General features: G+C 47.4%; 1 protein-coding gene across 2 annotated transcripts in view; it reads left to right on the top strand.

The window, feature by feature from the left end:
- Positions 1–1,751: 1,751 nt before the first annotated feature.
- CDH23 (cadherin related 23) overlaps positions 1,752–21,442 on the top strand; it is a 234,593-nt gene continuing 214,902 nt past the window's right edge. The window contains exons 1-4 of one of the 2 annotated variants that reach the window (XM_032949465.2): positions 1,752–3,367; positions 5,903–5,977; positions 6,299–6,437; positions 6,811–6,882. In XM_032949465.2, the coding sequence (XP_032805356.2) occupies positions 6,362–6,437; positions 6,811–6,882 (148 nt within the window). In that variant the 5' untranslated portion in view covers positions 1,752–3,367; positions 5,903–5,977; positions 6,299–6,361. The remainder of the gene's footprint in view (positions 3,368–5,902; positions 5,978–6,298; positions 6,438–6,810; positions 6,883–21,442) is intronic. The other variant, XM_032949466.2, reaches the window with a different exon arrangement.

The raw sequence follows: 21,442 nt of genomic DNA, 5'->3' as shown, positions 1-21,442 counted from the left end.
TGACTCGTGCTCTCTGGTCCCCTTCGCAGAATTAAACAATTGTCAAAGGTCAAGGACTCAAGCGAACACAGTAGAGATGCCAGCCGTGCTCGCGCAGATAAAGACTGGAGTGTGGAATGGAGAGAGATGTTTTATTCAGTGGCCTTACGTTGCTCTTAGCGCAGGTGTTGGGTAATGGAGGTAATACCAGCACCTATTTTGTTGTCTTTCAAACTCTTTTAATTTAATTTAAATTTGATGACAAAGGTAAGTTTGAGCGCGACAACACGGGATTGCCTCGTGGGCAGAGTCTACCTGCAGATAAATGTTTTAAACATTGCAAAAAGCCATTAATGGCTGCCAAACACCTATTTTGGATGCTGGAAAACAGCACTATAATTCAGTAAGTTACCGTGCACAGACACAACTTTTTACAACTGTAGTTTCACTCTTTTTCCGAGAGATTTTCTAAAGGCTACGGTTTTACAATAATTTACAACTTGCACAACAAATGGAACGTGTTGGTAAAATAAGGCATACTAAAGGATAAACCAGAAACACATGTTCCTGTTTGACTTTCCACGTGTTCAGTCACGTAAAACCCACGCACCGTGATTGTCTGGCATCACGGATGCGCTTGTTGCTCACTGGGTCTGACCCCATACGGCGACAAGCGACATCTATATTCCTTGAGTGACAAAGTGGTCAGCTTGTGAGCCTCCCTAAACCGCAGCCTGATTGATATATCGATTGTTAATGGAAGCGTGGGTGTCCGTAATAGACACGGGGACGTGCAGTAGTTGGGTAGAGGAGTGGCTTGGGAGACCTCATGGCACTCATTACGTGCATGAACGATGCACCGCGGCGTGCACTGGGACGCGTACCCCCACCGGTGCTCAAATGACTTTCTCTTTAACAAACGAAAGAAATGAAGCTCATAAACCAGAGTCAGTAGCTCATGACACACTCAGCCCCTCCCCCCCCCATAGGCCACAGAGTCCTTGAAATGCTACATCGTGCCTTTTTTCAAATATGTTTTTTTTTAATTGGCAGGTTCGAATAGGCCACGCTAAAATTGCCTGCGAGGTGTTTGGGCTGGCGTGAAATTGAGCGTGAAATTGTTCATTGCATTATTTTTTTCCTTTTCTCTTTCCGTCCGCGTTTCTTGTTGACTGCCCACAATCTAAAACAACAAACATCGCCGCTGTCGTGTGTCTGTAATCGTATTCATGAGGTTCTGTAACTCAAAAGGGACTCTTTTTAAATGTCGCATTTGCATGTTGACGCGACACAATTGTATAAAACATAAATTACAATCATCACGGCACATGAACAATAACTATTAAAAGGGCATGTGTAGAAATGCGAGTTTTATGTATGGATATACACGCTGCATGCCCTGAAAGGGTTCTGTGAGCACTTAATATTCCCTGTGTTGTGTTTATGTTGAACACAAAACTAGAATGCACGAGAGATATGGCTTCTGCAAGGCTGCAACATTTCTTTGGTCTTTGAGAAGCGACCAAACATTACATTTTGCCGCAGTTAATTTAATTCCTTTTAAAAGGCACTGCCCTCACATTAACTCAAGCGGCGCCTAAGGCTTCGTTCTCTTTAGTACATATATTGCGTACCAACCCTATCGTCTCTGCCTCTCCATGCGCGTCGTTCTTCCCAGACAGACGCACGCTATTGCGAACCCTGCTCTGGTTTCCCATCCAACGCTTTATAAAACCACTGCAACCTGCCAGGCCAAATCATAGGCGCAAGCGAATTAGAATAAAAAAAACGAAAAGGCAAAATGTGCAATCTATTACACGTGATACAATGTAGTCGGAATCCTCAATTGAAAGCTGAAAGATAGCTTCATTAAAGTTGCACATGTCCAATTAATAACTGTGCCGGGTTACTAATCCATGCAAAAAAAAAACGCAATTGGAAATTACTGGGTGCAGAGTGGGATGACAGTGACGAACGACGGTAATTGTATTTTATTTAATTAGTGAAAACTGTGATGGCTAAAATGCATTGCTATTAAACACAAGCTGCACCGCCAACTAGTCGAATGAGCGCGTACAAGTGTACAACGATAGGAGAGAAACATCACTGCTATCGCAACGATATCAGCGGTGACGGGACATGGCTATGACCAACACCTACGTGAGATGCCCTGTGAAACAGTTCCCTAAACATTACATCAGTCAAACGAGCTGGGATCGCCGCACGCTGGGCCAACGATGCTCCCGGTGGGGAGCCAGTAACACGTGCTGCCGCATTCATAAGCAGAAAAGCGTTGCTTATTTAGCTGCGGCAGTACCCTGGGCAAACACACACACACACTCCGAACACTCGCCTCGGTAACAATAAATAGTACGAATACACAAAACTTTAATTACGATTCCCCGGGGTGATTTCGTAAAAAAAAAAAAACCTATGTTGATACCCGGCACACCTTCGAAGCAGTTTTTTTAAAGTTAACGCTTTTTCGATAGATATATGAACGAACAAATAAATTAAAAAAAAACCAGTGTACTCGGTGATTGACAGATGGGAACACTGGGTGTGTCTATTTTCGATAGGACCCCTTGGTGGTTGTGCTCGCATGCGAGTCGCGTCCACGTGTCACGCGGAGGACGCTGGGTGGATGGGCGAGCGAGCGAGCGAGAAGGCTATCACCGCCGTTGGCGCTGCTCGCGGTGCTGGTGGTGGTCCTGAAGTGGACAGCGCCCGGGTCCCTGTAATGTAACGCAGAGGAGCGCTGTAAAATATGTATGAGATGGGCAGGCAGAGGGAGGCTGTGGGAGTAGTGTGTGTGAGCTTCGGGCTCCTCCTTCCCTCGAGTCGGTTGGCGTTAAGGAACGGTCCGGTTGCGTTTCAATAATCTTAGCTCCCCCCCTCCACCACCTCCCTAACCCCCACGTCCAACCCCACACTCCCCCTCTCTCATTTCTGCCGTTACCGCCCCGGCGGCGCGAAGTGACAAGCGGATAGAAAAATACATAAACAAATACTCAACAGCTGAGATCAGCTGTCAGTTCGTCGTCCCTGCCCAGATCGCCCTCTCTAAACATTTCTGCGCGGCGTGGCTCTGCAAGAACTGCGTGAACGGCAGAAGCAGCGCAGGCTGCGGTGCGAACGAGCGGTCGCGTTTTTAGTTGAAGGTTTTATTTATTTACTCGTTTGCTCTTCTGAGCGAGGTGGAGGGGGCTGCTGAAACGTCGAGCGACAAAATCGCCCCCTCCCGCTCCCCGCCTGTATGCGCGCCGTCTCAGTGTAGCAGCCAAGGCGGGCACTCCTTCACAGGGCACCAGCGGGCAGCGCTAGCACCGCGTTTGTTCAGCTCCAGGGAGAAGCGCAAGCCGTCTCAACTTTACTCATTCATCAAAGGGTAAGTAGGGGCTCTAATAAAGTCGTCACTGTTGCATTACCACCGTTTACTACGATCGTTATATTGTGACATGCGCAGGCGCGCGATAGAAGCCGGGCTTATAGCGACTTTGCGTCCCTGTAGCATGTGCAATGCCGAGCGCCTAACTTGTAAGTAGCGCTAATGTTAGTCATTTGGCGCTGCTGCGGTGGAAGTGGTACACAAGTACAAGTCACAAAACAACTCAACACGATCGTCAATCACAACGTGGGCTTAAGATTTAAAATATGTAATAGGTGACGTTTCTGGAACGTTTCGGGCAATGGCCCTTCTTCATAGGACATTTTAAAAAGACACTGAATGTGCTATGAAACGTCGCCTGTGATATATTTTTCAGGTTAAGGCCACAGTGTTATTGACGAACGTGTTGAGTGTTTTTCTACGTCGTAATGTGCGCTATGATACTGCATTTATATTTGTGATTTGGAGTGGTGATATATGTCACAGATGTAACTTGTACAATTGTACTGGCAATTATATTCACTTATAACGAGCGGGGTCAGACGTACGTGCAGTGTGGTTTTCGATATGCAGTGCAATCCATGTAATATATATATATCATTTACTCCAGTGACAACCACGCTGGGACCCGGCACACAATATCGAATTCCATTCTCAAGGGAGTCTTGAAACATCGCGTTGCAGCAATGAGGGTGCAACTATTATTAATGCTTTCAAATTGTGTTGTAAATATTATTGTGAATATAAATTGAGATGATGGATACGGCGTCGGTACTCTTAAGAACGATGCCACGGGATCTCTGACGTGCAGGAGACGGCTCCCATTGGTTCAGCAACACGGGGTGGAAGGATGCATCCAGTCATTGATTCGTTTATAATTTTGACGCTCAAGAAAGATATACCGAATCGCGTAGTTTTCTATGTATTCGTTTTATGCAAATTGTATGCTAATGTTACGTCTAGGCTAATAGAGTGGCGACTGACGTCCTGCAGAAGTTACAGAGCGGGAATAAAACAGTGTGAAACTCGCTCAGTGGGCATCGCCAATAATCATTCATAGGCACAGCAAGCCGCCAATCTTCTACACGCTGTAGAGACCGCATTCGTGTGGCGGGCACCGTTTGAGCGGAACCAAATGGAAGACTGGGATCTGGAAGTCCCTGGTGGCACTCAGCGCAGCCACATTTATGGCAGTGCCGCGTCGGGCCTTAATTAGCAATTAAGTATTATTCCTGGATGTGAAGTCATTAAGCTGGCATGGGCGAGGAAGGCGTGATCTCGGTACGGTTAATGTGCGCACTTTATGTGAGCAGATAAGGCCTAACAACTTATTCACTTCGCGTGGGGTTTTGTTTATGAGCGTTGTGTTTACCAAATGAAGGCGTTTACCGAAAATGCCAGGTGGCACACTTAATGAGCTGCATAGCAATTACATCATAACGTGAATTACTCTTTGCATGGGTTTATACATTGCTTATGTGATTATGTTCATATGTATACACTCGTTTTGGTTAATAATGAGGTGCATAGACCATTTTTCAGTATTATTCAGTACAATATTAATCATTTCATTTTTATATAGCGTCATGCTAATTGCACCCCACAACGCAAACCAATGACATTTATAGCAGGGCAGTCACTACATTGCCTCAATGCATCTTGTCGCAAGATGCAATAAAATGTGAAGCAGCCTTAGGTTGCTTAGGATGCAGCGGCATTGATTGATTGCTCCCATATTGGCAGATGAGGGCAGCCAGGCAACGGGCCAGTTCTAAGTATATTCATGAGGGTAGTCACCCACAACAGCCCCCCTCAATCTGACCCTGCACCGCAAGCACGTGGCATCAGAGGAACGGCCACTCGAGTTGATGATTAACCGCTGTTTTTTTTACTCTAATATAAATTTGTTTTTAATCACGTGCCCCCCCCCCCTCTCTCTTTTCTCGCTGCCTTTCCTCTCGAACGCTGTCGGTTTGCGGTGTGAGAAAGCCGCGTCTTGTACGCGCGATGTAAATGACGCGATAAATTCAAGTTGACAGATGATCCAGTCTCTATCAATTTTTTAAAAAAGAAGGGTCTCCACCTTCGTCTCTGCGTATCCGATTCCCTCGTTGCGGCGCGCGCCCACGAGCGGGTTACCAGGCGCGCTGGCACTCACGGCACGGGCTCGGGTTGCGCATTCATCTGCCGTGAAGGCACCATGGACACGCAGAGCTCACAGCTGCGCGCTACCCCCCCCCCCCCCCCCCCCCCCCCCACTGACTGACAGCTTCCACAGAGGCCCCATGCTTTATTGGAACATTCAATGCCTGACCTCAATCACTCAAGCCACGAACAAGGCAAAGGGCCTATTTTAAATTTACAGCTTAATCAATTTCAACGTTTTATTTGCGCACATCTCCGTGCAAGAACAGCGATGCAAGCAGCGTGACCCAACATAATTAAGAGAGAAAATGGGCTACTTAATTTAAGGTTTATAGCCCACCTTGCTCTTAACAGCAGGTAATGTTTGCGTGTGCTGTTGTATTCCTGCAGGGTAAATGGAATTAAATTATCCATCAACGTTTAATTAACTCTCCGTGGACAAAAGGAGGATACAACGTTTCGTGGGTAAGTTTTGCAAACTATGCTTCCATCGACATCCAGAAATACAAAACGCATCCTTTAATCCAAGAGTCTATCTCTCGGGCATATTATAGATTACTTGAGCTACAATCAAGAGATGGAGTTTCCCATTTTGGTTGTTGGTGTAAAGTATCACACAGTGCCCATTGATGACAACAAAACCTTCTTTAAATAATTAAGAACCCAATTTTGAATTACGTCTCATGCTCAGCAGTGTTAGTCACATTCGACGATAGAACATTAACACATAAAACATATATGATGTTGCTACTATATAATAATGACACCTAAAATTACATTTTCCAGGGCTTCTGTGCAAGTTTTTTTTGAAGATCCTGAACTACAGAGAAAATATCTTTTTTATTAAAGATGTTCTCGAGTAGGATCGGGACAGCATTACTCATCTCTGAGCTCTGCGTGGCATTTCTGCCACGTCTGGCTGGAGGTAAGCTTTCCCACAGATCCTGCTTCTGATAGTAGTGACAGCATGTCCTGAACACGCCACGGTTATTTGTGTTTACGATTATAATATATATTTTGGTGTTTGATATATTTATTTCTTTTTTCAATCCATCGATGAGACAACCTGATGCTAGAGATATAAAACGCATTGAATCGTGCTAAGTCAGCTTGTCCAAAATCAAGATTGATCTGCCCTGCTCACGACCAAGCTTTACAGGGACATGCATGTCTTGTTAACATTTCCCAATCGAAACTCTAGTGCATTTACCTTGGTTAAAACGTGTTAACGTTGATTTGTGTATAATTGTATCAGAATATGACGGGAGTAACATTTTGCGTGTGTTTTTTTTTTACAGCAAACAGGCCACCAACGTTTCTGAATAGTTTCTTTGGAGGGTTTATCCCTGTTTCAGAAGACACGTTAGTCGGTGAGTTACACCCCACGTGTTACACACCACGCTAGTCGGTGAGTTACATCCCACGTGTTACACCACACGTGTTACACACCACGTGTTACACACCACGTGTTACACACCACGTGTTACATACCATGTGTTACATACACACTAGGCGTTACATACCACGTGTTACACACCACGTGTTACATACACACTAGGCGTTACACACCACGTGTTACACACCACGTGTTACACACCACGTGTTACATACACACTAGGCGTTACACACCACGTGTTACACACCACGTGTTACATACACACTAGGCGTTACACACCACGTGTTACACACCACGTGTTACACACCACGTGTTACATACACACTAGGCGTTACACACCACGTGTTACAAACCACGTGTTACACACCACGTGTTACATACACACTAGGCGTTACACACCACGTGTTACACACCACGTGTTACACACCACGTGTTACATACACACTAGGCGTTACACACCACGTGTTACAAACCACGTGTTACACACCACGTGTTACATACACGCTAGGCGTTACACACCACGTGTTACACACCACGTGTTACACACCACGTGTTACATACCACGTGTTACATACCATGTGTTACGTACACACTAGGCGTTACACACCACGTGTTACACACCACGTGTTACATACACACTAGGCGCTACACACCACGTGTTACATACACACTAGGCGTTACACACCACGTGTTACACACCACGTGTTACATACACACCAGGCGTTACACACCACGTGTTACACACCACGTGTTGCATACACACTAGGCGTTACACACCACGTGTTACACACCACGTGTTACATACACACCAGGCGTTACACACCACGTGTTACACACCACGTGTTACATACACACCACGTGTTACACACCACGTGTTACACATCACGTGTTACACACCACGTGTTACATACACACTAGGCGTTACACACCACGTGTTACACACCACGTGTTACATACACACCACGTGTTCCACACCACGTGCCTGCCCGTGTCCACACACAAAAAACATGCACGGAGTCGATCCATCACCGACTGGTGGAAGACAGCTGCCACAGCAGCAGACACTCGTACAGATATATTACCGCACAGTTGCTTTGTTTTCCTATACAAATTGGTGCATTTTTGAAGTGGATGCACTTTCTAGACTTTCCTGATAAATGGCAACTGGCTGCCAAGTCAAGGATACACTCGATGCTAAAGTATCATTTTCTCTTTTGAAATTTGAAAAGGGGAAGTGTGAGCCTTTGCCACCGGTCAAGGAAACACTGCCGGAATGCGGTCATGTGAGATACATAGTAAAGAAATAATCACATGATTGGGTAAACAAATTAAAGGATCGTTTAATGGACGTGAAATAAAACAAAGGTTAACTAACTAGCGTACACGCATTCTAAATGCACAGTTGAGAATGTAACAATTCTATGTTGACTGTTGAGAAAAAAACAAAGCGTGGGCTTTGGGCAGTGGTACGTCGTTGTCGCTAGAAGGGATGACGGCCAATGATAGAGTGGGCAGCCAAATGAGGAATCGGGCTCGAAAGGACCGATCACCCCGAACGTGGAAGCGATGGAATCAGATGGCGTCCTGCAGGTGCTAGACGGATCGCTATATCGGGGGGTCGTGAGAGATAGGCGACAGCATGCCGCACAGCCTTCATCCCATCGTGGATTGATAATGGCCGGTGACGTTGATAATACTTGTGAAGGACTGTGTGAGTGTAGATAGTGCCGAGGATACCTCAGTAAACGCCAACATGAATGAGCGATTCGCAAGGAGTTCACTCACCGCCTTCGTTCCGGCTGCTTCGGGTTGCCACAAACTAACCTCTGGCTGTGTCCACCTCGGGGTAGACTTCCTGAGCAAAAAGAGCACCGACTGTAATTGAGCAATGGACATTAATGAAAGTCTCTCTAATGACACAGCTCATTTCTGTAAAATACAAGCTGAGTATGAATGAAGCTGAAATGGAATATTTACGCGAATGAATTCCAAGCGTGGACCGCGATTTCCAAAGAGTGTGTATCATCGGAGAACAGCTCACGGAAGTTCCCGTGACACGCGGCACCTGTTAATTCTAGCGAGCAATACCCCCCCCCCCCCCGCAGGCCGATTCAATCCACACGTACGTCTCTCCCGCACACCGCTGCGATTTTAAATGCTCATATTTGTTTGACTCTACAGATATTGAGATGGAACCAGAAGGGATTGCTGCCTTGACACAAAATTCAATTACGTTGTTTTGGATGCGGTCATTATAACACTTTTATGCTGACGTTTATGTGACGCCTCCATAAAACCGGTATAGAATGCGGTGCAAATAAAATGCACCTAAATATACGTGTGGAAATTAGCATTTTTTATCACGATATATTTTCTGGGGCATAACAAGCGTGTAAAATTATACTATCTCACAATATCTCTAGCGACGAGCGGGCCACATCATATTCTCTACACGAGTCAGCACCATGCATGCAGCATTTGATATCCTGAACATTTGACTGCTGAAGTGAAGATTGTTTATGTGGATTGCCTCTACGTGTTAAGTGCTGTCGAGATCTGGAGGGACACTGAAGACACTAAAAATCTATTTAACGGGACAATAAATAACGTTGCTAAACCTGGGAAGTATATAATAAAGGCTTCAAATGAATACGTGATTTTAGGAATGCTATCTCTGCTGTGCAATTGGGAATTAAATCACATTTCACTCGTTGTGCTTTTTCAAACGCGTCTTGCGACAACATTATTTATTTCATAGAATCCAGGACACTACCACAGGACTACCTTTAAACATTCAAGAGCACTTTAGAAGGTTAAAAGGTGGCAAAGATCAGTCGCATCTGAACGTGTTCAATACGATTACCTTGATCATTTCGCAACAGTGCTCCCCCCAAAGGTGCTTCCCCCACAACACTTCCATTCTGGGCCGGCACCCAAACAGCAAAGCAACAAATGCCACCTTCCATTTACAGCTTGGAGAAAACATCTCTCGTGCACGCCCCACTCTGTGACAGGCAGCACTTGCAGAAAGAAAAAAAATTGCTCTAAGTTTTTTTTGGTGTGTGCCTTCCCTCCCCCCCTAGCGAGACAACGTAGCACATGCGATTGCAAGTCCTCTGTGTTCAAGGCCATTATGCAACTTGCTGATTACACGGGGGTAATGGAGGGTAGAGAGTATGGTATGCGCTGTACGTATTTAACCCTTTTCGCGGCGCGAAAGCCAAAGGTTGGTACAACATGGATTGCGCGAGGGCCATTCCATACTGCTGAATTTAGAGCGGGACTCAAGCACTTTGCCGGAAGGAAGTTAGTAAAATATAGTGTCCAATGTAGTTGAAAGTAGATGGAGTCTGTAGATCTCTCCCAGTCACTGGTGGCATCAGAATTGTAATTTTCAGCCTGGAATCGTTCCTTGAAATTAACTGTGACCTTTCCGTGCGCTACCCGGTTCATTATCCTGGGATGCATCACTACTGGCGATTCTCTAAATTGACTTTACTCCCATGTCACTTATTTAGCCAAGCCGTCAGTAACGATTAATCTGACGTAACCTGCTTAACGCACGCGGACGCTAAAGCAAAGTGCGGACAAGCACTGCCTTCACAAACTACACTCAATAACCACCACCCTGTCAATACAGAATCAGGATACACAGGGAAAAACAGACAATATGCCTGTTTCTCATATGTTTCTCTCCACATATGAAATGTCAGTGTATTTTTTTAACACTCCCCAGTGGCCAAATGGCCTTTGGGAGTGCATGTCTATATATATATTTGATCACCATGAGTTTAATACAAGTATTCTTTGTAAACGGGTTTCGACATTCATCATTGTTTCACGAGCAGAGCCAGGCTTGTTTATATACCAACACTGGTAACGGGATACCAACGGGTCGCCGTGTCTGGCGTAGACGAATGCATCTGGAGGATACACCTCGTTGTGATCCAAGCAGGAAAGAGAAGCGGAGAGGATAAAGGATAAAAGTAAGAAAGAGAAGAGGAAAGCAAAGAGAGAGCTGGGTGGAGAGTGCACGAAGGTGTAAATGAGCAAGCCACCGCTGGGCGATCAGCAGAGTCCCACGCCTTGCTGTAGACCAGTGGCTTCTGTGGGCCCTGCCAGGCTGTGCATCGCGGTCTGCAGAACTGTTTGCGGGCGACTATTTTTCTCGCTAAGGATCGGATGCTGCACTACACGGGCGGTCCGCTAAGCGTTGCTCAGGGTTGGGAACCACCGCCATCGATGCTCACCGAAGTAATCCTGATGTTTAAGCCAAGTGTAGCTTACACAGACTCCAAGTAAATGAATTCATCCTCTTTTTGTGAATGCTGTGAGGAGAGGTGTCATCTGACTAATTTTTTGCACGCGCCCAAATTGGATTTTAATATGCCACATTCTGCTCTACTGTCGCGCAATAATGCCGAAATTCTATTTTTGTTTGTCACGAGATAACTGCTTCTTGTGTGTTAGTTCGTTGTCCTTTCCCTACGTATGGTGTGCAATAAGTTCAACATACAGACAAACCATGTACCACCACCCCACACACACACGTCCTCAAACTCCCTTCCTCTTTAAACAAATGCCCCTTTTCCCTTAAAATTACCTTCATCGATTTGCACGATTCACCAGAGTGGAGCACTAGTATCAAGTCTTGTTGTTAATTGTGGTAAGATAACAGCGAACTGGACCGAGAACGTTACAGCAATAAGCGATAATGGGATGCACAACTGCATCTGATGAAAGGATAATACGTATTCCCAATGCAGTCTTAGAGTGTGAGGATATAATAGAATATGTGCAATGTGGAATTTGTACAATGGGTTCAGCATCATTAATAACGCATGTTTGAATGTTAATGGGCAACAAGCATTATCATTTCAATAGTTATACAATGTAGACATAATATCTGGATTACTCACAAGTTTCCACGTGCCACTGTGAGACATGTCCCAAATCCGCTCGCTAAAATCACCAAAAATATTTCATTTCCTTACATATGTAGTGAGTTCACCTGAGTCGCAGACGTACACTTGGAGGCAACACATTTATAAACACAAACACACGGGGTAACTGCCCCTTAACAGAATAACAACCTATGGTGGTGACCACCAGGCTAACTACACTAATTACTACACTGCTACTACGGACCGGCACCACAGCTCGGGTCCAGGTTCCTGTGTTGGAGACTTGGTGGAACGTAGAACGTAGATGAAGGTTTCTTCATGATGAACAACAACGCCAATCGCTCTCGGGACCTGGCTTATATTATCTGCGGCGTGGCCGGCTCTGCCCTTGGCCACGACCACCTTCCAAAATCCTCTAGCAGGATCTAGACCCCGACCACGTGACCACCCCTAGCCCTCACCTGGGGCCTCTTTGTAGACTTAACTGGTCACGTGTCCTCTCGGGTCAACCAGAGTGCCATGGCCCATAGTAACCCCATTCCTACGGCCGGCACTCCCACACCCTATCCTGTAGGGCTGTCACTGCACGCTAAGCGTGATGGCTTCCAGCGCTATCAATCAGTGCTGACCGAGCCCTTCCAGGGCCGGTACTACACCCACACCATAGTGGTATCCACGATGTCAATACACCGCATGCCGTGCCTCTCTAGGGCTGGCACTACACAGTGACATCCCGCAATGTCACTACATCACCGCCCCCCCCCCCCCTTTGTAGCACGAACAAAATGAACAACCCCTTGTGTAACTCAACAAATAAATACCCCAACACATCTATACAATATGTACACTACATATACAAAATACAGTTTCTAACGGGGAAAGTGGATGGAAGTACAGAACAGCAATGTGCAAAAACAAAGGAAGAGAGAGAGAAAAAAAAAATGCAGTAACATGCGAAACCTCGGGATCCCCTCCACACCAGCATTTCCTACCTTCACCGTGTAACAACACTCGCAATCACAATAAAGGCCAGGTTCAGCCAATAACCAATACGGCCTGCCGAGTGCGACAACCAACTGACGGTGTGGGAGCATGTGTGTAAGGGGATCACGAAAACCCAAGAGTCTTTGATCGAGTCCTTGTGGCTGGGCCCCCAGGGGAGATGGGCTTATTGTCCCTGGGGATCCTGGGGGGAATCTGAAAATGTCCCATCGAGCCCGGCTTATCATGAAGAGCAGTCGGCCAGGCAGACGGCGCCTTCCTCTCCCGAATCTTGTGAAGACAGCGCAGGTGGCGGCTTGGGGGACATTAAACGCGCGGCACCTGAGGACGGGATCACATGACTTCCCTGAGGACCAACCTCAGCGGTTACACACCTCAGCTCGCCGGACACATCCGACCCTCAGCCCCTGCGTAGTCGAGATGGGATGAATTCACGCAGCGCTATAAAACGATTGAGGTGCGAGGGATGTACAAACCAACTCCGACGATACAAGCGAATTTGAACACACTGGGGTCGAACGACCCAAATCACATCAACCGGCCCCCTCCAGGGTTTAAACAATTTGGGTGACGTACTCACCGGTACCTGGGGACAGTACAGCCAGGTTCTGTCATCTGGAGCCCACTCATGTGCGGAAAGATGGACACCTTCAGTCGTTCATTTGCCAATTGACACGAATTGGAATTTTCTCTGGAAGCCTCACGCGCTTCAGAAAGCTTCTGAAGGGTAAAGCGCATGGAGTCTGAAATTTTTGATGTAGCCTTGTTTGGCACGGCTCGTAATTGGACATAATCGGGGGGTCGTGTTCTCTTCTGTACATAAAAAAAATGGTGAGTAGCCAGTGGACGCATGAGGGGCCATTCTATAGGCAGCCAAGACCCCGGGAACATGCAAGTCCCAGTCAAGTTTGGACTCGCTGACCTGATGGCTCAACATGGAGGTCAGAGTCCTGTGCAGCCGCTCCACGATTTCATCCGTCTGGGGATGGTATGGCGATGTACGTACTTTCATTGTTTCCAACAAATCGCACACCTCCCGCAGTAATTTCTAAGAAAAATGTTTGCCCTGATCGGTCAGAAGACGCTCAGGGGCATCCTTGTCCATCACGTAGCCATCGAGGAATGCCTCGGTGATGGCCGCCACTGACTGGTTGGGAAGCGGCCAGGTCATTGGCCAGTGTGAAAAATATTCGACGCCCACGAGTAAATACTTAATCCCACGAGGGGTAGTTGGAAATGGACCAAGGATATCAAGAGCGACCAGCTCATTTATGCGGGAGACCTGAATGGATTGCATTGGTGGACAACAGGGTTTAGACGGGGGTTAGCGTCTTATGCACCCCCAGGTGCAACAATTTCTCGTGCACCGCCCAGATGACTTTAACCCACAGGGCAGTAAGCACGACAATGTTGTAACGGCGCAACCCTCCGTCACAATGCATGAGCAATCCGCCTCTGAGAGATGACAAAGGCTACACCCCGTCGATCCCCACCCCCCTCCGCCTCCTTCATACGGCGTCATAACTTAAACAGGGATGCTTCTTCAACCTAGAGAAGCCCCCACTCCACATGGTCTAAGCGACTTACAGCGACTTACAGCGCCCCGAGCCTGAAATACACGCGCACCCATCGCTCATTGGTAATCGCGACAGGGCATCCGCGCTCATGTGTCGGGTGCCTTTTCGATAGGAAACAGTAAAGGAGTAGTCATGAGGGACTTCCAACCAATGCGAAAGTTGGCCAGAAGGCTGCTCAATACGCAGCACGTACTGTAGTGCTGCATGTTCAGAGTGCACTTCAAAGCGTCTGCCATAAAGATAGAGGCGATACTGTTGCACAAAAAAAAACAATAGCCAAGAGCTCCCGACGTGTGACACAGTACCGTTGTTCGCCCGGAGACAGCACTCTGCTGCCATATGCGACAACATTCTCGACGCCATTAACAACTTGAGACAAAACAGTGCCAATTCCAGTGTTACTAGCATCTGTATCAAGGACGAACGGCAAGGAAAAGTCGGGGTAGCAGAGGGGAGGGGCGTTCACCAAGCCATCCCGGAGCGCAACAAATGCGGCCTCCTCCTCTCCCCAATGGAACTTCTGACGCTTTGCTGTCAAGGCGTGGACAGGTTTGGCGATAGTGGGGAACCAGGCGACAAAAAGGAGGTAATTGGATGCAAATCCTGTGAAACTAAGCACCTCCCCCACTGACGTGGGGGTCGGCCAAGTACGATCACACGCGGTTTTGTCCGGGCCCGTCGCTATCCCTGATTTACTGACTATGTGGCCAAGATACCGAACAGATTTTTGGAGCAGGTGACACTTCTGCGGTTTAAATTTGAGGTTCACCACACGCATTTTAATAAAGACAGCATGTAACCGTTCCAGATATTCTATAAACGTACGGCTAAAACCTATAACATCATCAAGATATATCAGGCATGAGTCCCACTGGATACCAGCTAGAACCAGTTCCATCAATCGCTGGAACGTAGCCGGTGCGGAATGAAGACCCATCGGAAGCCGTTTAAATTCAAATAAGCCCTGTGCTGTACAAAATGCTGTTTTGGGCTTAGAGGCTTCATCTAGTGGCAACTGCCAAAATCCGGATAGGAGGTCAAGAGTCGAAAAATAATGTGCTCCTGTTTGAGCATCCAGGGAATCGTCCATCTGAGGAAGAGGGTACGTGTCAGCCACAGAGATCTTATTAAGCTTATGGAAGTCAACACAGAAGCGCAAACTACCAACCTGCTTTTTAACAAAAACAATTGGGCTCCCCACGGGCTTGTGGATGGAGAAATAATAACAGCGGCCAACATTTCGTCAACCACCAGCCGTATGTTTTCTTTTTTCGTAGGGCACAGCCGGTAGGGGTTCTGCCGGATGGGAGCGGCGTCGCTCGTATCGATGTGGCGACTCAAAAGTGTAGTGCGACCGATGTCAAATGTGCCTTTGCTAAACACATCTGAGAATTCACGCAAGAGCGCCCTCAACTCCCCCCGCATTTTCCAAACAAAGCGTATCTATCCACTTCTCATCAGAAACCTTTTGCGGCTGCGAATTCGACGCGACCCCCACAATGCCAATGATGCTTCCTTCGTGAAGCGCGGGCGATGCATGAGCTAGCACAGTGCCCTCCTGAATGACAGATGTGTCTAACCCTGCATTAAGGACCTGAATGAACGGTTCCTGGTCATTGTATGCCAGAGTCTGGGCCCCTACTAACATTAACCCACGAATGTCTTTATTTGAGGGTCCCAAGAGGATTCCTCTTGGTCTAGCGGCTTGCGCAATCATAAAGGAACCAACAGTTGCGCGCCAGGGGGAATCTTTACAGTCTTAATCGCAAGTTCTTGCACGGTAGCGTTGGCAGTGCACAATCGAGTGGGAGAAGGCAAAAAGGTCATTCAACAGCCCGATGATAACTCAAGGCATCCTTGATCGATCAAAATTTTCAGGGGCATCTTCCCTAAAAAGTCAGTCCTGAGCAAGCAACGAATAGCAAGCGACGTTGATACAAGAACTAGTCCCATCAATTTGATATCTACAATGCACACCTCCGCTGTTATTTTCCCAATGATGCCCAATGAGCCGCTTTTTGCGGCAAAGCACGGAGCCCCGACGGGACATAGGGTACGACTTTTACGGGGGCAAGATGTAAAAAATAAACTCGGAAATGATAGTCGCTGACGCACCAGTATCAACGAGCTTTCTGATTTCAACCCCTCTCTATCAATCCAATAACAGCGGATGAACCTACGGTCGTGGCGACCACTCTATGGGCCAACTCCGACCACTGACCCGGTCGGAGCGGCCCGAGCAAATTGCGAACCCTCAAGCACCGACGCACAACGGGAATGAAAACCGACCGAACACGGTGAGTGAGGTGGATTCAGGGGCCGAGTGTGTGATGTGTCGCGACTCGCCTTCGGGTACAGTGGAGTGGAGGACGGTCGGGCGGATGACGGTGATGGTCCGGGGAGGCGTCATCGCGGCACGCGGCAGCCCGACGAGACGTGTCCCGGCAGGCCGCAGTTGTAGCACACAACGAGCCCGCTCCCAGGACGAGGAGAGGTCTTTCACCGTCGAAGTTGTTCATCCCGTCGCACCATGCCGTCCCCTCGCCAGCCCCCGCCTTGGGTCAATGCGCAGGCTTGGATGGGCTCCACGTCTTTGGGTGTATCACGCGCCTCACGAGGCGCGGTGCACGTCGCCAACCCCTTTCTCGTTGCAAGAGCTGGTGCGCCTGGATGCATTTTGCAACCTTGAGAGAAGACAAATCTTCTTCGTCGACAGTGGCAGGACGATATTGAGGTCCTTCGCCAAAGTCAACAATCTCGTGAGGACCAGCGAGTCAACTCCGTCGTGGTCCATCTTCGGGAAGGCAGCCTTTGCTCGCGCCAATAGTGCACTACGGAAGGCGCTGGGCATCTCGGCCTCCCCCCTCCTCCGCGCAGCGAACTTATGGCGCACATTTGACGGCGGTTCGTAGATTGCCACCATTTGAGCAAAGGCGTGATGTAACGTGGCCCTCTTTCGATGGCGGGATGGTGAGAACCGCCGCCAAGGCGTCGTCGTCAAGCGCCGCGGGCAGCGCTCTTAGCACCTTCGTCCACCCCGCCAAGTCGCTGTTCGTCTGGAACCAGTGCTTGAAGGCTACCCAGTCGCCTCTGGTGGCTGTAAATTATTTAACAAAAGGTAGTCGTCGCCTGTCAACAGGCAAACTCGACGCAGTCTCAGATTTGGCGGGCTCTTCGCTCCGCTCCACGAGCAAAATAGCGGCCGCTTGCACGAGCTGCGCCACGGAGGCTTCCCGTTCCCGGGAAACAGCGACGGGATGCTCGACCGCGCGTAGCTCCAGTGCTCTTTTCCTCCACCGCTGGCTCTTCGCGGTCGACTGGATGCTCGACCGCGCGTAGCTCCAGTGCTCTTTTCCTCCACCGCTGGCTCTTCGCGGTCGAGCTCCGCGACAATCAAAGCCGTGGTCTCGAGGAGTTCCGCGAGGTGGGAGCGGGCTGTGCGGCGTTCCCTTCCCTGACGGTGGTGAGCTGTCGCTGGGATGGTCGACGCGATGCTCCGCCGACAGCACCTCACTCCCTTTCTCCGGGGTCGCCATCCCTGGGGCTGTTTGCGGAATGACGCCTTCATCGTCCTCGTCGTCCGACGTCCTGGTATGTAGTCTGCGTCGCGTAAGCATAACCTAACTCGGCTATCTTACTAACAAAATAACGTTTGGCCACTTCTGACACCAGTTGTAGTGAGTTCAACTGAGTCGCAGACGTACACTCGGAGGCAACACATTTATTTAACACCAACCCACAGGGTAACTGCCCCTTAACAGAATAACAACCTATGGTGGTGACCACCAGGCTAACTACACTAATTACTACACTGCTACTACGGACCGGCCCCAAAGCTCGGGTCCAGGTTCCTGTGTTGGAGACTTGGTGGAACGTAGAACATAGATGAAGGTTTCTTCATGATGAACAACAGCGCCGATCCCTCTCGGGACCCGGCTTATATTCTCTGCGGCGTGGCCGGCTCCGCTCTTGGCCACGACCACCTTCCACAATCCTCGAGCAGGATCTAGACCCCGACCACGTGACCACCCCTAGCCCTCACTTGGGGCCCCTTTGTAGACTTAACCGGTCACGTGTCCTCTCAGGTCAACCAGAGTGCCATGGCCTTTTGTAACCCCATTCCTACGGCCAGCACTCCCACACCCTTTCCTGTAGGGCTGTCATTGCACGCCAAGCATGATGGCATCCAGTGCTATTAATCAGTGCTGACCGAGCTCCTCTAGGGCCGGTGCTACACCCACACCATAGTGGTAGGCGCGATGTCGTTACACCACGCGCCGTGCCTCTCTCGGGCCGGCACTACACAGTGACATCCCGCGATGTCACTACACTTATAAATGTCCTGTGCGTATGTCATGAAAATATTTAAATTGACTGAAATATCAACTCTCTCCAACTCATTATCTATAATGGTATATATAGTTAGGTATGCAGTAATGCAGCAATTAATTCAATTAAATAATATTCTTATGCTTATGTTACATTCGGTGAATCTTGAGTAAGAGCCAATTATTTGGTATACGTTATTTTTTTTATTTTAGTTGAATGCTGCGGCTGCTAGTCCTTCCACATTTGCCACAAGCAGAGAAAAAAATATCCAATCAATTCTGGGACTGAATCATGACCCCCGGTGACGACAATTCATCGCACCGTGAGTTACATACCCGGTATTCGTGTCTGCAAGCATTGTTAATACATTAGGAATATCTAAAGTTTTCTGGAAGTCTGCTACAAACTAATCATGCCTCACACATAGTGGAAGAGGTTAATAGATGATAATGAATGTTGTGGCTAATGCCATGTAATCATGGACGTTGCTATCGAGTTAATTCTCTGGAGATCAACGATATGCCGTTCGTATTTTCCACAATCAAGTGAAACTTCCCCGTTTGCTTCTTTGCCTCGTAAATGTTTATTTTTTGCCCGAGGGCAGGAGACATTGTAGTGAAAATGGGACACGTTTAACTTACAAACGCTCCTTCAAACTGCTTCTTCGCATCTATGCTCGATACGACACCATCGCTAAAACTACTTTTATTTTACAAGGTAAGGTCCACTGCGCTATGTAGCTCTATTTCACAAGTGACCTGGCCATCACAAACGATAGCTCAACGAAGTGTCTTATCATCATGTGGGAATTTAAAGCAGTCATATACTCTAAATGCACGTTTCTAAATGTGGAGGAAAAAACTGGAGGACCCGGAGAAAAATCCATGTGACCACGGGGAGAGAGCCATGCCAACTCCAAATATACAGGCGTCGGGGTCGGGATCGAACCAACGACTTCCTGTATACCAGGCGAGGGAGTTAACATCTCGCCACCGTGACGCTGCATGGCTCTCCTCTTTTATTATTATTATTACACGCTTTTTATTAACTCTGTCTGTTGTATCCTCAAATCTTGTAACTCAATTTTAACCCACTTCCCAATGTGGTATCGACTGCAAACTTGGTATACTTATGTCATATTGATGACAACACTATATTCTATTATTAAAAAGAAAAAATATATTTTTAAACATTATTTTTTATATGTTATGTTTCGGCTTGGATCTAATTGTCCACGCTCAACTGACGTTGGCTGTAAATCACGACGGTCCCTTACGTTGTGGCAAGCTTCGGGGCCACTTCCTGGAGTCGTGGAGTTCTTCCATTACTAGTACGGTACATTTCAATAAAGCGTGTTTTTAAAAAAAAGTAAAAAAGAACTTATTACGGTTTTACTTTTAAGAAATGTTACGTAATTTTAAACCGTTTAATGTAACGTCGCTCCGTCATGATTTGTCATATTTTTTGTAAAAATATATCCTCTGCATGACAGAATTTTTTTTCTTTCTGGAAAATGAGCAAAGGAGTAAAAATGTGACATTCACACGCTGTATGAAGCGTACGCTTGGATATAATTACGATAACTTTATTCAATATCCTATTTCATGTGCTGCGTAGAATGGCCATTTATTTTATTAAGGCAACAGTTTTTACGAGTTTTTTTTGCAAACGAAACACTTAAAAATGACTCGTCTTGGTCTCTTGAGCTCTCACCAAACACAATCAACTTAAACGCACTTTAGAACTGTGACGTTTAATGAAATACCACTTAGCTTCAATATGATAACTGATTTTCCTTTGATAGGTGTTAAAGTATAAACATGTGGACAATTTAAGAATAAAATAAACCAAACAGCTTTATGTTAGATGCACCATAGAGGACTGCATTCTAGACGCAGCAGAGCACGTGGTGCACCCAGGCCAGCTACAGAATACCGACCAGAAACCAAAATGGTAAAATAAAGCGACAGACGAGAGCCGTGTGGAGTGTTTTTGGGAGGATTGAACTTGATCATGAAAACCAACATGTCAACAATACGACTGCTACATTTTCAAGCAGCGTATATCGCCTGGCGTTACTTACGGCCAGAATCGTGGACACCGACGACAAACACGGACGCTGAAAAGTGCACAAAGAAGCATGGAGAGATTCGTGCATGGAGAAAGAGGAACCCACGGACGAGAGGACATGTTCGAAACATTTCTATGGGACCCTTTTTCCAGTATTAAGATGATAAAAAAATGCTATACCCTCTCTGGCATAATACAGGTGTTAAGATACATTTGGTGTTTTAACATGTTATATTAAATTTCATCAGACATCAAATTGACGGTGAAGTGAGCTTGGGCAGGACGCTTTGCTATCAGGGATGATGGCCGGTGGTCAAAAATAGCAATGGAGTAGCCGCCAAAGGGGAGGGAAATATACCCGAGGCAACATCCATAATCGTACGCAGGTGCTAGCTGAATGGGAGTGATCGTGGCTTAAAGATCATGGCATTCTAGAACATTCTCGGTCACTGCAAGTGCCTCTTCATTTTCGGTTGTTGTATTTTTGTCGCGTCGATTTTTTTGATGACGCAAAAAGGGAATTGTGGTAACCGAGTCTGGCTTGCTAAAGGCTAAGTGAGAGCCCTACTCAGCCCCCGGTGAGGAGGAGGAGGAGGTGGTCTCCCACGCCTATTCAAGAGCAATGCAAGGGCAGCCAACGGTGGGGGCTGCG

The sequence above is a fragment of the Petromyzon marinus genome, chromosome 8, assembly GCF_048934315.1.
Source record: "Petromyzon marinus isolate PM22_M1 ecotype Great Lakes invasive population chromosome 8, UKy_Petmar_22M1.pri1.0, whole genome shotgun sequence".
Lineage (NCBI taxonomy): Eukaryota > Metazoa > Chordata > Hyperoartia > Petromyzontiformes > Petromyzontidae > Petromyzon > Petromyzon marinus.
The sequence above is the reverse complement of the archived record's forward strand: the minus strand, read 5'-3'. Positions and strand labels throughout refer to the sequence as shown.